General features: G+C 53.1%; 1 protein-coding gene across 1 annotated transcript in view; it reads left to right on the top strand.

Moving 5' to 3' along the window:
• The window catches only part of UNC5B (unc-5 netrin receptor B), a 99298-nt gene extending 81748 nt beyond the window's left edge, over positions 1 to 17550 (top strand). The window contains exons 5-17 of the mRNA XM_007940650.2: positions 1075 to 1255; positions 1980 to 2147; positions 2881 to 3045; positions 3259 to 3291; positions 5514 to 5708; positions 6037 to 6426; positions 7585 to 7672; positions 8557 to 8725; positions 8933 to 9166; positions 11218 to 11367; positions 12082 to 12246; positions 13322 to 13503; positions 17385 to 17550. Coding sequence (XP_007938841.1) covers positions 1075 to 1255; positions 1980 to 2147; positions 2881 to 3045; positions 3259 to 3291; positions 5514 to 5708; positions 6037 to 6426; positions 7585 to 7672; positions 8557 to 8725; positions 8933 to 9166; positions 11218 to 11367; positions 12082 to 12246; positions 13322 to 13503; positions 17385 to 17550 — 2286 coding nt within the window. The remainder of the gene's footprint in view (positions 1 to 1074; positions 1256 to 1979; positions 2148 to 2880; positions 3046 to 3258; positions 3292 to 5513; positions 5709 to 6036; positions 6427 to 7584; positions 7673 to 8556; positions 8726 to 8932; positions 9167 to 11217; positions 11368 to 12081; positions 12247 to 13321; positions 13504 to 17384) is intronic.
• The last annotated feature ends 2363 nt before the right edge of the window (positions 17551 to 19913 follow it).

Here is a 19913-nt window from a genome sequence, read left to right as displayed (position 1 = left end):
CTCAGCTGGCCCCTACTCTGTGTCCTATAAAGGAAATGCTCATGGGCTGTGTACCCCATCTCTGTCTGCCACCCAGAACTCCAGGCTTCAGCTTTATGGAGGCCAAAGGTGTCCAAGTGTGTCTTTACCCAGCAAGCTGACCACTCCCTTTCCCATGACACATAGCCTTTGAGTACCTGCCCATCCCTCCCCTCCACTACCCCTACTCATGTTCCAGACATGCACTCTCTTTCCCACTCATGCCCCTGCACTGGGAGTCCAGGAATTAGAGCAGGGTATTGGGAAACCTAGGGAACTCCATGGAACAGGGGTTGGGGTAGAACCCTGGGCTTAAGCTGGGGAGCTGTCCTATTTGACCCTGAAACCTTGCACTAATCACTTAGCGTCCCCCAGCCCATGCCCTCTTCTGGAAAACGGGTTCAGACAAACCTATAGAATCACTACTTGTCTCTGGGCTCCCAGATGTGCCAGGCATTTGTCCCACAGCAATCCTGCAGGGTGGTTGAGAAAACAGCACTGGGTAAGGTGACAAGGCCACTCAGGGCAGCCCAGCTAATAGAGCTGAGATTTGAACCCAGGTCTGCCAGACTCAGGGATCATGTTTTTAATCACCATGTCAGGCCTCTCACCTTGCCTGACAGAGTTGGTTTGAAAAGTTAATGAGAAAGGCATGCACCACTCACTAACTAGTACTGACCGCAAATCAGGCACTGTCCTTGGCACTTTCCATGTACTAACGCATTTGACCCTCACAACAGCCCTATGGGGTAGATCCACTTAAATTCTCATTTTATCTTGCTTGAATTGAGGCTCAGGGCAGTTAAGTCCCTCCCAAAAATGGCACAGCTGGTTAACGGATGCTCCATGTAACCACTGTGCTCTGTAAAATGACCAGCACAGTGCCTCGCTCTTCACGGGTCTGGCCTCTTTGCATCACTGTGGGTGGACATGGATAGAACTGTTCCTATCACCCCTGCCCCCTTCCCTCCATAGTGGGCCCACTCCCCAGGATTCCAGGTGAACAGACACTAAGCCCTCACCATGTCCCTCTCACCCCCAATCCTGATCCTGCAGGTGGAATGGCTCAAGAATGAGGACATCATTGACCCTGCACAGGATACAAACTTCCTGCTCACCATTGACCACAACCTCATCATCCGCCAGGCCCGCCTGTCTGATACAGCCAACTACACTTGTGTGGCCAAGAACATCGTGGCCAAGCGCCGAAGCACCACTGCCACTGTCATCGTGTTTGGTGAGGAAGGCTCAGGATGGGGGTGCGCGCACAGTCCCAGGGGGAGGAGAGGATGCTGGGCTGTATGTCTCTCCTGGCTTTCCCCTGCTCTGGGAGGCACAGCACCTGGCCACCTAGTGAACAGATGGGGAAGAGGAGGGCCCAGAGAGGAGTGGTCACTTGACCAAGGTCACACAACAAAATATAGTGATTTACTCAGGTACTCCTAAGCCCCCAGCCAGTAGCACTGACCCCATTCTCTAGGCCCCTTACCTAGCTCTGAAGGAGAAACTTCATTCTCTTAAAGTCAGGGAGCTGGGGCAGGGCCCAACCAGTATCCCCCATACCCACCTATTGTCCTAGCAAGATAGAGACAGTTGCCCAGGCCTGTAATCTGTTCCCTGCTGTCTCCTTGGGCCCCATGGGTGGAGGGGCAGAGCCCCAACTAAGATGACTTTGTAGTCCCAGGCCCCCCATAACTCACAGGGTGGCTTTGAGTAAGTGTCAGACCCTCCCTGAGCCTCCATTTGCCATTGTACAGTGGGGACAGGGAATAGTCAGTGACCTCCCAGGTCAGCCCTCTGGTATGTGAGTCCCCAGCCCTGCAGGCAGGAGGCCTCTACCTGGGCAATGTCAGGCCTGAGTGGAGAAGGGCTTCATCAGGGGAGAAGGCAGAGCTGAGGAAGGGGTACAGAGGGTCACAGAGCCAGGCCAGCTGAGTGACGGCCACCTGCTGCCCCTGCAGTAAACGGCGGCTGGTCCAGCTGGGTGGAGTGGTCGCCCTGCTCCAACCGCTGTGGTCGAGGCTGGCAGAAGCGCACACGGACCTGCACCAACCCTGCCCCACTCAACGGAGGAGCCTTCTGTGAGGGCCAGGCCTTCCAGAAGACTGCCTGTACTACAGTGTGCCCAGGTAAGGGTGGCTAGCCAGGTGGCATCTGCTCACATCCAGCCCCACTCCAACCCCATCCCTGCCTTCCCTGGTGTCGGTCAGAGTCAGGACGACCATTCCCACCCCATCATTCAGAGGCCTCTAGCTGGGTGGCCAGGCTGGACTAGATGCTGTGACCCCGACTCAAGCCCTGCCATGGGCAGCCGGCAAGATGGAGGCCAAAGCTCTGAGGGTAGGCTCTTCTCTCTAACCTCCTAGCCTGGGCTCTCCTGCCCTTCAGGCCCAGGCCTCTCAATGGCAGGCCCTAGGCTAAGATCCCATAGCTGCCCAGGGCCCGGGAGAGTCTGCACTACTGCATAGAGTTGTGAAGACACCTTGGCCATGGGCCCCAGTCCTGAAACATTCTCCTCTCTTTTTCTTCTTCATCTCACTCTGCTTGTCTGTCCTTGGCCATCTGTCTATGGTCCTTTCTCTTTGGTTGTGTGTTTGTGTGAATGGTGCGGTGTTTTTCCACCCTGGGTTGTGTCTGTGTGTGTGATCCTGCACTGGACTGTCTGGGCGTGTCTGTTTATGCTCTATGCCCCCCCCCCGATGTGTGTGCTCATTGGCATGGGTTCTGTGTGGTGTGCATATATGTACATGGTGTGTGTGTGTGTCTGTGTGTGTGTGTACCACTGTCTCCTGCATGCATTTGGTGTATGCCTATGTCTGTGTGATGCTTGTGTCCCTGCGTGCTGTGCCATGCTTCCTACAGTGGATGGGGCATGGACTGAGTGGAGCAAGTGGTCAGCCTGCAGCACCGAGTGTGCCCACTGGCGCAGCCGTGAGTGCATGGCACCCCCACCCCAGAATGGAGGCCGTGACTGTAGCGGGACACTGCTCGACTCCAAGAACTGCACTGATGGGCTGTGCATGCAAAGTGAGTTCCCAGGATGGCGGGCCCTGGGGTTCTAGAGCCTGGTAAGGGAAACCCTCTCAGCCCAGCCCCAGGCCTTAGTGCCTGGCCTGCAGTGGGGCCCTCAGGGCCTCTGCCTGTCCACCACATTTGTCATCTCATCTGCACCATTCCCCATCACCTGCTCTGCCACCCTGTCACTTTTGTCATTGTCTTTCCCTTTATTTCCCTTAACAGATAAGAAAACTCTAAGTGACCCCAAAAGCCACCGTAAGTCTCATTTCATGACTGTTTTCTTTCCTCTATGGGACCCCTGGTTCTCCTTGGCTGGCTTTTCCAGGATGTGGGACATAGGACAGGGCAAGGGCAGAGAAAGCCAAGGACGTCCACGCACCAACCACCCCCCATGTGGTCCCTGGCGCCCAATGCTGCTTGTACCCAACTCTTCCATCACACGTAGACAGACAGACCCCTGGCTGGTGGGCGCTTGGGCATCATCCTGACCTTCCCATTGCAGGGGGCAGAAACTGGGTCTCAGAAAGGCCAAGAGACTTACCCAAGGACCCACCTAGGAAATAGCATCACAAATATTTTTGTGGCCAAGCCTGGTGCTCTTACTGTGCCCTCAGCCTTCCTGGGATAGGGCCAGTGTCAGCCCCACATCTGTCTACCCTCAGTGCCCCTCTTCGGACCTCAGCAGCTAAGGCAAAGCCCTCCCAAGTTCTCTGTGAGTGCCCGCTGCTCTGCGTCCCCTTGAGGGGCTCGTCCTCCAGCCCCAAGGGACTGTGCTGTAGCTGCAGTAACACCAGAGCAAGAAAGCCACCGTCAGCAGATTGGCCTGTGGTAATTAAACCACAGTTTCTAAGTAATTCTGGAATCCCTGATGGCGTAGTGCCTAAGGCACTTGACTGCTAACCAGAAGGCTGGCAGTTCAAACCCACCAGCCATTCCCTGGAAGGAAGACTGAGCAATCTACTTCCATAGAGATACTGCCTCGGAAACCCAAGGCAAGTTGAATTGGCTTGATGGCAGTGAGTTGGGTTTTCTAAAATCAGCAGTGAGGCTCTCAGCCCAGCTCTTCCAGGAGAGGCAGGCTGGTGACTAAAGATTGTAAATCATCAGGCAGGTGGCCCCTAGGGTAGAGAGGACATCACCTAGAGAGAGGGGCACCCAGCTCTGAGGGAGCCTTCTCTGGCCTGGGTGCCAGGATCCTCTGGGGAGCCCTAGAACAAGAGCTGAGAAGAGCCAGAGGAGGCCAGGCAGGTGGTAGAGAGCTATTGCCAGGCCCTGCTTTGAGGCTTTGGCTGACCCCAGGGGATGGGAGCTTGGAGAAGTATAGACAGGGAAGGCAGCCTGTCTCTCCAAGGGCTCCCAGGGAGGGGAGAGAGTAGATGCTTCCTGGAGCTCCTAAAAGAAGCAGGAGGGAAGAACAGCTGGCTCCTTCATCTCAAAAGAAGCGGGGAGGAGGGTGGCTGCCATCTTGGCTCTACTAGAGCCATCCAGTGTAGTAGCCACCAGTCCTATGTGACAATTTAAATTTGTATTTAAATCATTTAAAATGAAATAAACTTAAAACTTCAGTTCTTTAGTCACACTGGCCACATTCCAGCGATGACACCATATGTGCCTGTGGCTGTTGTTTGGCTGGCACAGATAGAGAATCCATCCATCATCATAGATAGTTCTGTCGGACAGCCAGTTCGACCCTGCCTCTCTGGCCCTGGCACCTTCCCACAGGGCCATCAGCAGTTACATCCAGCTGTGTGGCAGCCTGCCCTGTCCCCACCCTGAGCTGGGTGCCCTCCACCAGCAGCCTGCCTGGGGAGGGAAGTGTAGCTGGGGTGGCCTCCAGGCCCTGTTCTTCACCCTCACCCACCCACCCACTCACCTTCTCTCTGCTCCCATTGCTGTCCATCTCATTCCACTCTTCCTGCTTCCCTCCCCCACCATCTCCCACCTTAGAGCACTGAATGGAAGAAGAGCTCAAAACAGTATTGGCAAAGATTTCTGGGAGCTGGGACTTTTGGTCCTGTGGAAATTGCTGCAGGCTAGGAATGAGGCTCTGTAGGTTTAAATGTAGCTCTGACCAAACAAACCATGTGGCCCCTGGGACTCTGAGCCACAGATTCCATCTCTCAGCAGGGAGCTAACTCATGGGAACAAACACATCTGAAAATGTCACATGTGGATGCATCATAGAGGCCATTGTGTTGTTTGTTTGTTTGCCTCTTATTGTCACACTGGGAGGGAAGTAGGACAGGGGTTTTGAGATTATTTCACCAACAAAGAGACTGACGGGTCAGAGTGGTTACAGGGCTTGGCTGAGGTTACTCAGCTTACTATGGCAGGGCTCAGATAGAACCCAGCTCACTGCTCTGTCCATTCAGCACCTTCCCACCTGTGTGAAGTGTTGCGTTCAAGGTCTTAGGGACCTCTGGGACTCACTAGGTCCCCCACAGCCTGGCCTTCATATGCCTCTCCTGTCCCTGCAGTCCTGGATGCCTCAGGGGATGTGGCACTGTATGCGGGCCTTGTGGTGTCCATCTTCGTGGTCGTGGTGGTCCTCTTGGTGGTGGGGGTAGTGGTGTACCGCCGCAGCTGCCGCGACTTTGACACCGACATCACCGACTCATCTGCTGCCCTCACCGGCGGCTTCCACCCAGTCAACTTCAAGACTGCAAGGCCCAGTAAGCACCAAGGATACCTGGGGTGGCAGTAGGGGCACTCAAGGGGCATGGTAGCCAGCCAGACCAGAGTTGGAGCTCCAAACTCCCTCCCAGGCAGAGTTTGTTCTAGAGTTAACTGCATATGACTATGGATTACAGACATACAAAAAAGGAAGGGAGTAGCCCAGGCTGGAAAAATCCCTGAAGGCTTCCTGTAGGAGGTAGCAGCTGAGCCTTTGGCAGCTGGACATGTGGGTGGGGTTTTACAACAGGAGAGCCCCCAGTAGGAGAAGGAGGGAGGTGGGCTAATGGAGCATGGCTGGATCTGACTGCAGCCCCCTCCCCACAGACAACCCACAACTCCTTCACCCATCTGTGCCCCCTGACCTGACAGCCAGTGCCGGCATCTACCGTGGGCCCGTGTACGCCTTGCAGGACTCAGCTGACAAGATCCCTATGACCAACTCACCCCTGCTGGACCCCCTGCCCAGCCTCAAGATCAAGGTCTACAGCTCCAACACCACCGGCTCTGGGCAAGGCCTGCCAGATGGGGCTGATCTGCTGGGGGTCCTGCCACCCGGCACTTACCCTGGCGATTTCACCCGAGACGCCCACTTCCTACACCTACGCAGTGCCAGCCTTGGCTCTCAGCAGTTCCTGGGCCTGCCCCGTGACCCGGGGAGCAGCGTCAGTGGCACCTTTGGCTGCCTGGGTGGGAGGCTCAGCATCCCCGGCACAGGTGGGCCCCTCACTGCTGGCCCCTCTGCCTGGCCTCGGCCTGTGCGCCTGTCCCATCTCACACAGGGGGTAAAGTGAGGTGGGGGTAGGCAGGAGAAGCAACTAAAAAACAGAAGTCTGCTCAGGAGATGGGGTCAGCCTCTCCCTGGGCAGGGAAGCCTTGGGCCCACCACACTGTAGGCCTCAGTTTCTTCATCTGTTAAATAGGGAGTTAGTGTGCAGTTCAGCAAACCTACAGAGCACTGTCCTAGATTCTAGTGGCTAGAGAGGGCAGGGACACCATCTCAGCAAAGATTTCTGGGTTAGCAAAGCCTTACAGCTTTCCAGTGGCGTCTACTGAGCTAGGGATTACACTGGCACTGGGACCATCCGCCTCCAAGGTCTTTGCCCATCTCTACCCCATAGAAAGAGGCAGTGGTGGCTCAGTGGTGGAATTATTGCCAGGGAGACCCAGTTTCTATTCGCAGCCAGTGCATCTCATGTCGAGCCTCCACCGTCAATCCCTGGAGGCTTGTGTGTTGCTGTGATGCTGAATAGGCTTCAGAGGGGCTTCCAGACTAAGGCAGACTAGGAAGAAAGGCCTGGCAACCTACTTCCAAAAATTAGCCAGTGAAAACCCTGTGGATCACAGCGGTCCCACCCACAACTGATTGTTGGGGATGGTAAAGGACTGGGCAGCATTTCATTCCATTGTGCGTGGGGTTGTGGCGACTTGATGGCAATTAGCAACAATGACATTCCATAGAAATGTCAGGAAAAAAAAACTCACTGCCATCGAGTCAGGGCTGACTCAGTGACCCCCATTGGGTTTCCAAGGCAGTATATCTTTACGGAAGTAGATTGCCCCTTTCTGCGGAGCGGTTGGTGGGTTTGAACTGCCAGCCTTCTGGTTAATACGCAAATGCCTTAGGCACTGTACCACCAGAGCTCCTTTTAGAAATGTCAGAGGCCCCTATAATATTGGAACAGCCTGCTGTGGTCAGAGGCCTGGTCTCTCCATGCACCCAGACCCAGGCCTTCTCCTATCCCTGCTGGTGACCCCCTGGGGTTCAGGAGAAGTCTTAATCTTCCTACCCCAAGCTGTTACTACCCCCACCACCCATTCTCTAAGCTCCTGGACTCCCTCTAGCCCCTCTCTGCTGACCTCCTTCTCCCACAGGGGTCAGCCTGCTGGTGCCCAATGGAGCCATTCCCCAAGGCAAGTTCTACGAGATGTACCTCCTGATCAACAAGGCAGAAAACACCCTGTGAGTAGAGAGACCCCGGCCCCAGGCTGCCTTCTGTTCTTCCTCTCTGCCCACTTCTATGACTCCTCCCCAAGGTCTGTCCACTGGGACTCCAGCAGTACTGTCTCCTCTACTAAGCTTGATCCTAAGGCCAGAGGTCATCCTCAAAGGAAAATACTGAGATTGTACTATATCCACATTTAAAACTTGGCAGAACCAGCATAATAGAACAAAAAACTAAGTATGGCAAAGGGCTAGTAGCCTTCCTATGTAAAGAAGTTTACAGACAAATAAGAAAATACTGAACATCCCAGTAGGAAAGTGGGCAGAGGACATGAACGAGAAATTCACACATACTCAAATGTGTGCACACATGCACAGTGACCTAATAGGTTTTGGGAAAAAGTTCTATCTGATTTGAAGTCAAAGGAATGCTAATTAAAACAGTTCTGAGATACCAGGGGTTTTTTGCTCACAGATTTGCAAAGATTTTTGTCAAATGATAATGCCTTGGCACAGGCAAGAGCGTGAGAGTGTGGCCCTCTCCTAGCAGGTTGGGAGTGTAAACTGGTACAGGCTTTCCGGAGGGCAGCTTAGCAACACCTATCAAAACTGAATGCAGAAAGTGCAGAACTTTTAAAAACATGTGCAAAGATCCGGCTGTGAGAACACTGCAATATAATATCTGAAGTCTGGAAACAACTTCACAGTCTAGGCCATTTTCTCTGCCTCTCCTCAACTCCCTTGACCTTCTAGAGTTTTTTGAAGAAACCTACCCTCCCTCACACAGTATCCTAGGGCTGAGTTGGGGGGCCCAATTGGAGCCTGGTACCTCTGCTGAGCTCCCCGGCCCCCTCTGGCCAACTTGGGACACTTACACTGCTTCCCTCCCACCCCACCTACAGCCCACTCTCGGAAGGGACCCAGACAGTATTGAGCCCCTCGGTGACCTGCGGGCCCACCGGCCTCCTGCTGTGCCGCCCGGTCATCCTCACCGTGCCCCACTGTGCTGAAGTCAGTGCCGGCGACTGGATCTTCCAGCTCAAGACCCAGGCCCACCAGGGCCACTGGGAGGTGAGGGCCAAGGCTGGGATCAGGCACTTCTCCCAGGCAGGGGTGGGCCCAGCTATCAGAACCTGCCCTGAAGATAGAGAACGCCTCTTTCCTCCTGGCTATAGCTGGGCCAGCCACCAACACCAAACCCTGGAGGGGAAACTCCATTGACCCCTCCATAGGACCTTGACCATGACCCCTCCACCCACCCCTACCCTCTTCCCACAGGAGGTGGTGACCCTGGACGAAGAGACCCTGAACACCCCCTGCTACTGCCAGCTGGAGGCTAAGTCCTGCCACATCCTGTTGGACCAACTGGGCACCTACGTGTTTACGGGCGAGTCTTACTCCCGTTCAGCTGTCAAGCGGCTTCAGCTGGCCATCTTTGCCCCTGCCCTCTGCACCTCCCTGGAGTACAGTCTCAGGGTCTACTGCCTGGAAGACACCCCTGTAGCACTGAAGGTAGGGCCAGGCCACAGGTGCTCAAATAACCCCAGCACCCCCTGCCAGCCAGCTGCATGGTTTCTTCCAGCTTTCCCCACTTCCCAGGCTCGTAGTCTCTTCCAGTCACCCCTCTACTACCTTCAACCCCATTCATTCACTTGTTCATTCCTCAAGCATTGAAATGGCATCAGTCCCTTGAGTACAGAGATGAATGGGCACCACTTCTGCCCTCACCAAGCTGCAGGCTAGAGGTGGGAGGCAGACTGGGAGGTCACCGAGTGCTCCGATGAAGGTCTTCTGCACACAAGGGGAGGGGACATCGACTGGGAGGGATCTGCAGTGGTGGGAGCAGTCTGAGCTGACGTCAAACAAGCTGGTTTTTGACCTAAGCCCCAAGAGCCAGTGGGAGTCCTGACAGAGAAGGATGAGGGGATTCCAGGCAGACTGAACAGCTTATGCAAAGGCAGATGTTGGTTCCCTGTGAAGGGGGAGCAGGGGAGTGGGATGGGGTTGGAGACAGGGCAGGGCTCAGCTTCCTAAGAGCCTTGTGGCCAAGCCAAGGCATTTGGGACCTAACCTATGGGAAAGGGATAGAAGCAGAAGAGACATGTTCACAGGTGCTCTTTAGAAAGCCCCTTGTGGCTATACTATAGATAGAGAGGCCAGGTGGAAAGCTGGTGCTGGGCCCAAGGAGAGGAGGGGCTGGACTGTGTTTGATCAGTGGAATGGAGAGAACCAGAGATTGATGGGAGTGAAAGGGAGAGAGGGAAGGGGCCAGCTGACAGCCAGGTTCCCGCTGATGCAATGGAGGTGGACAGTGAGTAGTGTCCCCAAGTGAGTGGCTCCCTTGGCAGAAAAGGAGGGAAGGGAACAGGATCACTTCATCTAGAGCTGACAGTGGCAGGGTGGCACTTGACTGCTAACCAGAAGGCTGGCGGTTCAAACCCACCAGCCACTCCTCGGAAGGAAGGTTGGGCAATCCTACTTCCGTAGTGATACTGCCTCGGAAACCCAAGGAGGGGTCGCTATGAGTCGGGGCCGACTCGATGGCAAATAACAACAACAACAACAACAACCCCACCCCACACCTGTAGCCTTGAACACCTCTCCATCCCATCCTTAACTCCCAGAACCTCAATCTCATCCTAACTTAATATTGGAAGAGTACAGATACTTGGCCCTGTTCAAACCCTTTTTCATTCTTCATCGTTCCATCTACTCCTCCTGCCCCAAGCCTCATGGTCCCACCCATGCTCTATGGCCCCTTCCAGCTTTTTGCCTCCCCATCTCAGGTAACTTGTCTCACACTCCAAGTTGTGGACTGATGCAACATGAGTGAAAAGGCCCAATGAGAGAGTGAGTGGCTCCTGCTGAGACTAGCTGGCCTGAATTCCCAGGAGGCCCATAGTGGGTTGGAGCCTCCTGGGAAATGCTCTTGCAGCCTGGATCTCTTGGTACCAAGGCATTGGCTGATGTTTAGACTTGGCCAGAGAATGGAGTGGAAATCAAGTGAGAGACAAAAGGGAAGATGCCACATTCTGGTTTGATGGCATCTTTGTTTATTCAACCCCTATCCAGCCACTTGTCCATCCATCCACCCACCCATCCATCCATCCAACTTTCTATCCATCTATTTATATTCAGTCAGCAGTCTACCTGTCCATCCAGCCATCACCCATCTATCCATGTATCTTTCCTTTCTTCTGTTTTCTGTTTGTACACCCATCCATTGTATACCATCTGTATTTATTTGTTCACCCATCTATTCATCCAACCAGTCATCAGTCAGTTCATCTGTCCATCTAGTCACCTGTAAATCCACTTATCCATCCATCTGTCCAACTATCTGTCCATTCATCCATACGTTTTTCTGTACATCTCTCCATACTTTAAGCCTTCTATGAGCATGCCCAACCCTGTACTCAGGTGGGTCCCTGCCCATACTATGACAGTCTGGTTCCTTCTGCCTGCATTTGGCAGCCAGCCCTCCCCACAACAGTCTGCAGCAGAAAACAGCCCATTGGCCAAGTATAACAGGTTCTCCCTTCCTATTTCCCTCCGACCCACAGGAGGTGCTGGAGCTGGAGCGGACGCTAGGTGGCTACCTTGTGGAGGAACCCAAACCCCTACTATTTAAGGACAGTTACCACAACCTGCGCCTCTCCCTCCACGACATCCCCCATGCCCACTGGAGGAGCAAACTGCTGGCCAAGTACCAGGTGAGAGCTGGGCCTAGGGAGCAGGAGGAATGGAGGTGGGGAGGAGACATACCAGTCCCCCTCCAGGCCCCTTCCCCTTCCCTCTGTCCCGTAGCCTTGGTACTACCTGGAATCTCTTCTTGCCTCTTGATCTCACTTCCCCTGCACTCCCCACACTCCCAGCCATCCTCAGGCACAGCACACACACCCCCAATTCAGTGCCACCAATAGCCACACACTCCCACCCCTGTCACAGTCTCATGCACACACACCATCTATTTCATCCCCAAAGAAGCTTTACCACCTGTAAGAGTGTCCACCCTGGCAGGCTATCTAATCTGATCTCAGGTGGGTGTATCCCTTGCCCTGCCCATCTGTGTAACACCATTGAATCGAGGCTTTCCCAGCCCCAGACACACATGCTCACGTGTACACTCAAGCGTTCAGACTTGTGGTTTCTCCTCTCCCATATATCCCCTTTCTTAGCTCCCTTCTGGAACTGACAGCCTGTCACAAGCCCAGCCAGCCAGCTAAAGGGCCCTTGACTTTGACCTTGACCTTAATGATGCCTCTGTTCATCTGATTGGAGAGGCCTAAACTAACCCTCTGAGTGGTTCCAACCTTCCCTGAGGATGGCCCCAAGACCCACCTCTGTTTCTATTACATGAGGGCAGGCCCACCTGGGTGAATGTGAAAAGGCTTCACCTCCTTGTCCTTGGCCCACTCCCTCACCAGGAGATCCCCTTCTATCACATCTGGAGTGGCAGCCAGAAGGCCCTACACTGCACCTTCTCCTTGGAGCGACTCAGCCTGGCCTCCACGGAGCTTACCTGCAAGATCTGTGTGCGCCAGGTGGAGGGGGAGGGCCAGATATTCCAGCTGCACACCACGCTGGCAGAGGTGAGGCCCAGAGGACTCAACTGGGGGTGGGGGGAGAGACATTGAATTAAGCACACAGACCCACCCCCCCCACTCCCCATCTGTGTAGAAATGTCTCCATACAAACATCCCCGCCCCTCCCAAGGCTGAACTGGGGCAGGGTCAGTTTTTACTAACAGGTATCATGTGTTGGTCCCTGGGTGATAGAAATGGTTCATATGCTCGACTGCTAAGCCAAAGGTTGTTGAGCCAACCCAGAGGTGGCTTGGAAAAAATGCCTGTTGTTCTATTTTCAAAAACTCAGCCACTGAAAATCCTATGAAGCACAGTTCTCCCCTGCCACATGTGGGGGTCACCATGAATCAGAATGGACAGCAGCTGGTTAACTGTTTTATCATTTATTGAGTGCCAACCCTGTGTCTGGCTTGTGCCAGGTGATATATTTTGTCATTAAATCTGCACAACCACCCAGAAGACAGGGAGACAGATAGGATGATCCTCACCTGGGAGATGAGAAGGTAGGTTTTAAGGAACACAAATACCTGTCCATAGTAACACAATGAGTGAGTGCCAAGACCTGCATTTGAACCCAGGGAGGTACTAGGTCTGAGTCTGTGGCTCTCAACTACTATAAACCCAGATTGAGATTGACGGAACCCAGGCAACCCAGAGGACAAATGTGTCTGCCTTGTAGTTCAGTGTGAAGAGCACTGGATGTGGGTTTGAGACCTACCCCTGCCTCTAACTTGGCATGTGACCATGGATGAGTCACTTCCTCTTTCTAGACTCCATTTTCTATGTGTGTAAAATGGGTTGATATGGGTGAGACTGTGGCTGAGACTCCTCAGGGCACCAGTGTTAGCCTGGGGCAGTGTCCTTGGTGCACCCTCCAAGGCAGGGCATCAGCCTGCAGCCCTGGCCCTAGGGGCTGACCCTCCAGGGAAGAAGACCTTTGACTGGGCGGCTGGAGGTGGTAAGGAGGCTCTCTGAGCCTCAATGAGATTGGGGTCCCAGGACAGGAGGAATGGAGGGAAAGATGCCCAGAACCATCCCCAGAGAGCCTCTCCCCTCTCACCCATGCCCCCTGCCCTTCCAGACAGCGGCTGGTTCCTTGGATGCCCTCTGCTCTGCCCCCAGCAGCACCACCACCACCCAGCTGGGGCCCTATGCCTTCAAGATCCCACTCTCCATCCGCCAGAAGATATGCAACAGCCTTGATGCCCCCAACTCACGGGGCAACGACTGGCGGCTGCTGGCCCAGAAGCTTTCCATGGACCGGTGAGTGTTCCCTCCCAAGCCACAGCCTACATCCACTCCCTTAGTCCCCAAGGGCTAGCAGGGACAGGCAGGCAGGCAGCCTGCCAGCCCAGGATCAGATCCCAGCTGGGCTTCCAATTGGGTATGATCTGTGTTTACAGTCAAGTCTGGGCTCAAATCCTTCACTGGGGTTGGATGAAGGAGTTCACAAACCCCAGTGCCTGCAGGGCAGGGGAGCTGAAGAGCTGCTAGGAGGGTCACTGACGGGGAAGGGCACTAGGTGACAGGCAGTGCTTGTGTGTTGCCTGAAAATGACATTGTTCTTCAGTCCTAGCAGGAAGGTGGCTCAGTGTTGCTAGATCTTTTGTTTTCTAGAAGTCAGAAGTGCAGACTTTCAAGTCAAAGCTGGCATTTTTAAAGTTGTTAACTAATTAAAAAAAAAAAAAAAAAAAAACATTTAAAACAATACAAGCCAAGCAAAAGCTATCTGCTGCCTACATCTGGCAACACACCTCCCACTTGTGTTGTCTAGGTTAGGTGACTGCTAAGGGGTCATGTCAGACACTCAGTGGCTTACAGCCAGCCCTGCTGGCCCCTGGGGCCTCTTTCTAATGTCTGCAGCCCCTCCTGGTTGAGGAGTCCCAGCCATGCTTCCCATGATCCTCTTGTTTATAGTTTTGAACACCCAGTGTTGAGTCCCTAAGAGCCTTTATTCAGGGATTATTTGCTGACCTACTACGTGCTAGGCACAGTCTAGGTTCGGAGGATACAACAGTGAATAAACAAATACCATTCCCCCACGGCCTGTAGAAGGAACTCCGGTGGCGCTGTGGTTAAAGCATTGGGCTGCTAACCAAATGTTGGCTGTTCAAACCCACCACCTGCTCCATGGGAGAAAGAGGAGGCAATCTGCTTCCATAAAGATTTACAGCCTTGAGAACCCTGTGCAGCAGTTCTACTCTGTCCTGGAGGGTTGCTATGAGTTGGAATCAACTCCATGGCAGTGCGTGGTGTGGGTAAATCCTGTGGACATTATATTCCATGGAGGGAGACAGACAGTCAGCAGGACCCCCCCCCCATGTGATGTAGAGAATGTCAGATGGTGATGAGGGTTGTGGAGAAGAATAAGCACAGGAAAGAGATGGGGAATGAGAAGCCTGTAGTTGTGGATGGGAGGCCTCACTGAGAAGGGGATGTTGATGGAAAGGTCAAAGAGGAGCCATGCAGGCATCCTCTGCTCAAACAGAGGGAGCAACTAGCAAAAAGGCCCTGAGGCAGCAGCGGGCCTGATGTGTTAGAAGGACAGCAGGAGGCCCTGTCTGTGGAGCACAGTGAGCAAAGGGGAAGAGGTAGGACATCTGATCAGGGAGCTGAGAGCCCCTCCTGCAGGGCCACGTGGGCCTTTTCAACCTTTGGGGTTGTCATCTACAGAGATGGGGAGGTTGGGGGAGGCTGAGGAGGAAGCTCAGGAGCTCAGGCTGGGGCATGCCAGGTCTGAGAAGCCTGTTTCTTTGAGGAGCATCACGCTTGGAGCACAGCTATGAAATGGTAGTCACAGCGTCAGAATCTGTCTGACTTCCAGGGGAATAACACAAATCAAGATCATGAGGTAAAGGTCAGACATACTTCCACTCTCCAACCTTTTTACCAACTGTGACACTAGCCCTCCCTCCCAGTCACTCCTTTTTCTCCATTGGATTCAATAATTTGTTTCAATGGCCATACAAAACTCAGAGACCATACTTACAGTTATAGTGCTTCATTAAGGGTACAACTCTGGTTCAGGATCAGGAAGCAGGTAGTTAAAGTCTGGAAGGCTTCCTCGAAGAGGCAAGCACACCCCTCCCTTCTTCAGTGCAGGACAACTCTCTCAGCGACTCTTGGCTGGCAGTGTAAGCAAGCCCTTCTCTGCCAGCATGTCGGATCTCAGTTGTGTAGGCCTTCTCTCAGCCCCCTCAGGACAGGCTTTCTGCCTTTGGGCTCCCTGCCATCAGCCTCTCCACAGCTGACTGACCCAGCTCATAGCCTCTTTAGCTGTTTTGTTCGGCTCTCTTAGCTGCATTCCTAGCAGCAAGTTTCTGCCTTCACTCCCACCGCTGCCATAGGACCCCTTCTGGGCCTGTCTCTCTGGGTTCTGCTGCAGGGCCCCTTCCTCCCACTGTTCCAGTGTTACAGCCCTTAAATCATGTTACAGCTCTTTTAGGGGGTTCCTTTCTGTCTCTCTACTTCTCTTTTCTTTCTTCCTTCTGCTTCTGTCTGCCAACCTCTGTGGAGATGGCTGCGTATATAAGCAAACTTTGTCAATTGCAAGGCATGGCCCTCCCAGCAGGACCATGAACTGACCAATCCCATCTCAGGAGGCCTCAGATACTTCATTTGTGTAGTAGGCTATAGTCACTTGATTTGTGTAAGTATATTACCAATCCCTGAAAGCAGGCTGCAGCCCAGGGCCTGACAAAGTATCAAACCCCAAGTTGTTTATAGTTTGCCCCTGAAATGTCAATCAACTTGGACAAAAGTAACAAACACTCTGGGTTAGAAACAGGGCTTGGGAATGGTTCAGTCATGGTGATGGAGCGTAAATGTGGCATAACAACCGGATCTTTTGCATGTGGGATTTTGACCCAAGTGGGAAACAGGCAGCGGTACCTGACTCAAAAATGGCGGCTGACATACATTTAAAGCAGAACAGTCAGCTGCCATCTTTGAGCAGAACACCACTGCCTGCTTCCTATGCAGGTCAAAGTCCCATGCACAAAAGATTTGGTTGCTATGCAACACATACAGTCCATGACTCAACCTTCTTAAACTCGTCAGGGCTTAGGGGGAACCCTCTCAGGCTGTTTTTCCAAAGGATCGATGCAAGAGGTCACATAAAGGAACTCATTTCACCACAACAGTCCTTGGCCAAACATATTTTGAGAGGCCACCACACTCGCCTAAGCCTATTACATGGGAGTAATTCTTCACCTGCCTACATCTGGATCATATAAGCCACATAAAGCCAGACACTGACTGTGGGTGATCCCATCTGCAGCCAGCACCAGCCAGTGCCCAGGGCAGCAGGAATCCCACAAATGCCTGCTGAATAAAAGAGTAAAACCCAGTGTCAGAAATCTTTTGGACAACATAAAATGCTAGATAGATATAATGGTGAAAATAATCATAGAATTACATGACAATGTTAAAAAAAAAAAAAAAAAAAAAAGGAGCTGTCACGTTGGCTCCTACTCCTGGTCGCTGACGTGTGCCAGAGTAGAACTGTGCTCTGAGGTTTTCAAGTGGCTGGTTTTTCAGAGATGGATTGTCAGGCCTTTCTTCTGTGATACCTCTGGGTAGACTCGGATTGTCACTTTTGTTTAGCAGCTCAGTGTGTTAACCACTTGCACTGCTTAATAAGCCTGTGTTGAGCAGATGCCAAGTACAAGAACTAAACTCAAAATAGGTGGGATTTACAAAGCTGCTGGAAGCCTTGTTCCCACATTGGGGGAGTTCAGGGGGCAAGACCAAATTGTGAACAAAGGTGGGAGAAAAAGAAAAGAATGGAGTGCCAGGTTGGGACAATCTCTCCAGGTGCCAGGGTCTTTCAACAACAATAATAATAATCGTGATAAATAGTGATGATGGACGAGACAAGGCCATGCCAGAGACTGTGCTAGCCCCATACTTTACATGATCTTGGATCCTGTCTGAGGGCTGAGAGACATCATTCCCATCCTAGAGATGAGGAGCCTGAAGTCAGAGAGGTGCCGTGCCTTGCCCAGGGCCACACGGTCTGGAAGCCTGAGAGGCAGGATGGTGGGGCCCCAGAACCCAGAGCCTTCCCCAGTGTTCCCTCCATCTCCGGGCTCCTGGGAGGTACTGAGTATTCCAGGAGCCCAATGTCTTTCTCCCTCTGCCAGGTACCTGAACTACTTTGCCACCAAAGCAAGTCCCACGGGCGTGATCCTGGACCTCTGGGAAGCTCTGCAGCAGGATGATGGGGACCTCAATAGCCTGGCAAGTGCCTTGGAGGAGATGGGCAAGAGTGAGATGCTGGTGGCCATGGCCACTGACGGGGACTGTTGAGCTGCCCTGGGACGCAGGCTGGCAGGGCCAGCAGGAGACGGGCGCAGGGAGACTCAGGGCAGCCTCCCGATTGGACGTTCAGCCTCTGCTACCCCAGCTCACAGCCGGAGCAGCTCCTCCTCCTCCCCTTGCCCTAGGCCCCGACCACGACCAGCCTTAGAAAATCCATGGACTCTCTTGTCCGAGGACCAAAGTTCCTTCTCCATCCCCTGCCATCTCTCTCTAGCCTCAGCCCTCCATGCAGGGATGGGGGATGGGACAGAGGCCTCTGGTGGCCGGTAGGGAGAGCAAGGAGGCAGCTCTCCAACTCCCCACCATTCGCCTCCGGACTTCTGGTCACATTTTGTTTTCGGTTCACTCATTTTCTTCTCGGTTATTGATTTCCTCCCTCCTCCCTAAGCCCCCTTCTCTTTCATACCATTTTGATGAGTGGAGTACAATTCAGACAAACGGCTTTCTCCTGTCCAGAAGGAAAAAGGAAAAAAAAGAAAGAAAGCTTCAGATAGCTAGTAAGACTCAAAGAAGAAACACCAAAACCACAAGGGAAAAGAAAAACCCAGTTTCTTAGGAAACGCAAATGATTTATTATCCAGATATTTGGATAAGTCCTTTTTAAGAGAAAAAAAAAAGAAAATGAAAAACAACATTAAAAATATATATATAAAACTCTTTTCTTGAGTGGATGAAAGTAGATGGGTGCATGGTTCTGGCCAAGACTGAGTGAGCGTGTGTGTGTGTGTGTGTGTGTGTGTGTCAGGGTCAGGGAGAGAGACTGGATGGGGAATACACTGCTACTAATGCATTCTTCTTGTCCTAACTTCAGACCATGCGTCAGTCTCCCCAGTTGTACAAGGAGTAGGTCAGACTGGGTTCTAGCTCCTGTACCATGTTTCCCTCTAAAATCTTAAGCAGACTTTGAATCTGTGGAAACAGAGGAGTACTGTGGGCTGGAGTGGAGGCCTCCTTCTAGCAGCCCCAGGCAGATGCCCTCAGGTTCCTGTAGGGACTCCAGGGAACCTAGATTAGGAAGCACTGGAATGGAAGATGTGAGTGGACCAGGTCAGTTCTGAGCCAGGGAGAATGTGTCCAAAGTCATGGCCTGATGACTCCTGGAGAGGGACTGTGGCCTGGAAATGGAGCTCGAGCAGAAATAATAAATGTGGGGATGCTCATGGATACCTCTCTCCTAGGGTGTCCATCTAGGGAGCCAGGACACCCTCCACCCACCCAACAGCCCAGGTGGGCTGGGGGTTAGAACAGTTTTCTGATGCTCAGGAATCCAGAATCCCTGCTCCCAGGCCTCAGTTTATTTTTGTAAAACAGGATTTGGTGGGGTTGTCCTCTCTAGCCACAGAAGCCTGAGCTTCTGGGACTCGAGTTGGCTTTGAAGAACGAGTTAGCAGTCAGCCCTGTAGTGTGGGAGGCTGAGAGGTAGGCGGCCTGGCCAAGTTACAGCCCAGGAGTGGAGGGGGAGAGTGGAGGGCTGTTTTCCCTGCTCTAATCTCCACGGGAACCTCCCTTTAATCTTCTTGCCCGTCCTCTGCAGCCTGGGAAATCTTGAAGTAATTTTCTGAATGGGGGCCGGGTTGCCAAGCTGGAAGGGCTAGCACCCCCAACCAGCCTGTTCTGGAATATTCTGAGGCCATCAGGGTCCAGAGTGTTTCTGTGTCAGGAAAGACCCTGTCCCTTTTCAGGGCCGATGGCTGAACCAGGATCTGCAGCAAATACAGAGAAGTCATCAAAAGCTTCTCTTTGACTCTAGGGCAAGGTGAGTGCCAGCTTCACAGCAGCTCTGGGCGCTGACCTCAGGGCTTGCCCCAGCAGGTCCTTGAGCGGCTTTTGAGACCAGCCTGGGCACACCTTGGCTTTGAAAATCTCCTGGAAGGAGAGCGGGTTTAGAGCTGCAGTCCCAGCCAGTGTCCTGGCTTGGCTTCCCTGCATGGGCTCATGAGTTTATGATGGTTCTCACCGCTGCCTGGTGGGAGTGGGGGCTGGCCATGGGCAACCTGCCAGGAGGTTTGAGGAAGGATTTGTTCAGTAGGTGGCCCGGCCTGCACTCAGGCTAAGACCTGTCTGGGTCCCCGAGGCCAAGCACAAAGCCCTTTCTTTCCGTATCTGTGCAGACAGCGCCTTGGACAAAGACAGCACACCTCTGCCAGGGCTGCCCACCCCTTGTGGGCTCCACTTCCCTGGTCACTTTAGCTGAGTGTTGTGAGCCTTGGTGAGTATAGCATTAGATTATACCAGGAGGGCTTTTCTTGGTGCCATTCCTGTCACCCGCCTCTAAAGATGCCTGTGTGTAGCCTTAGAGTCCAAAGACTGGGATTGAGTCCAGCTTTGCCATTCATTAAGTTGCTGTGTGA

Source organism: Orycteropus afer, unplaced genomic scaffold (genome assembly GCF_000298275.1).
Source record: "Orycteropus afer afer isolate SDZICR_OR568_19922 unplaced genomic scaffold, OryAfe1.0 scaffold00070, whole genome shotgun sequence".
Taxonomy (NCBI): domain Eukaryota; kingdom Metazoa; phylum Chordata; class Mammalia; order Tubulidentata; family Orycteropodidae; genus Orycteropus; species Orycteropus afer.
The sequence above is the reverse complement of the archived record's forward strand: the minus strand, read 5'-3'. Positions and strand labels throughout refer to the sequence as shown.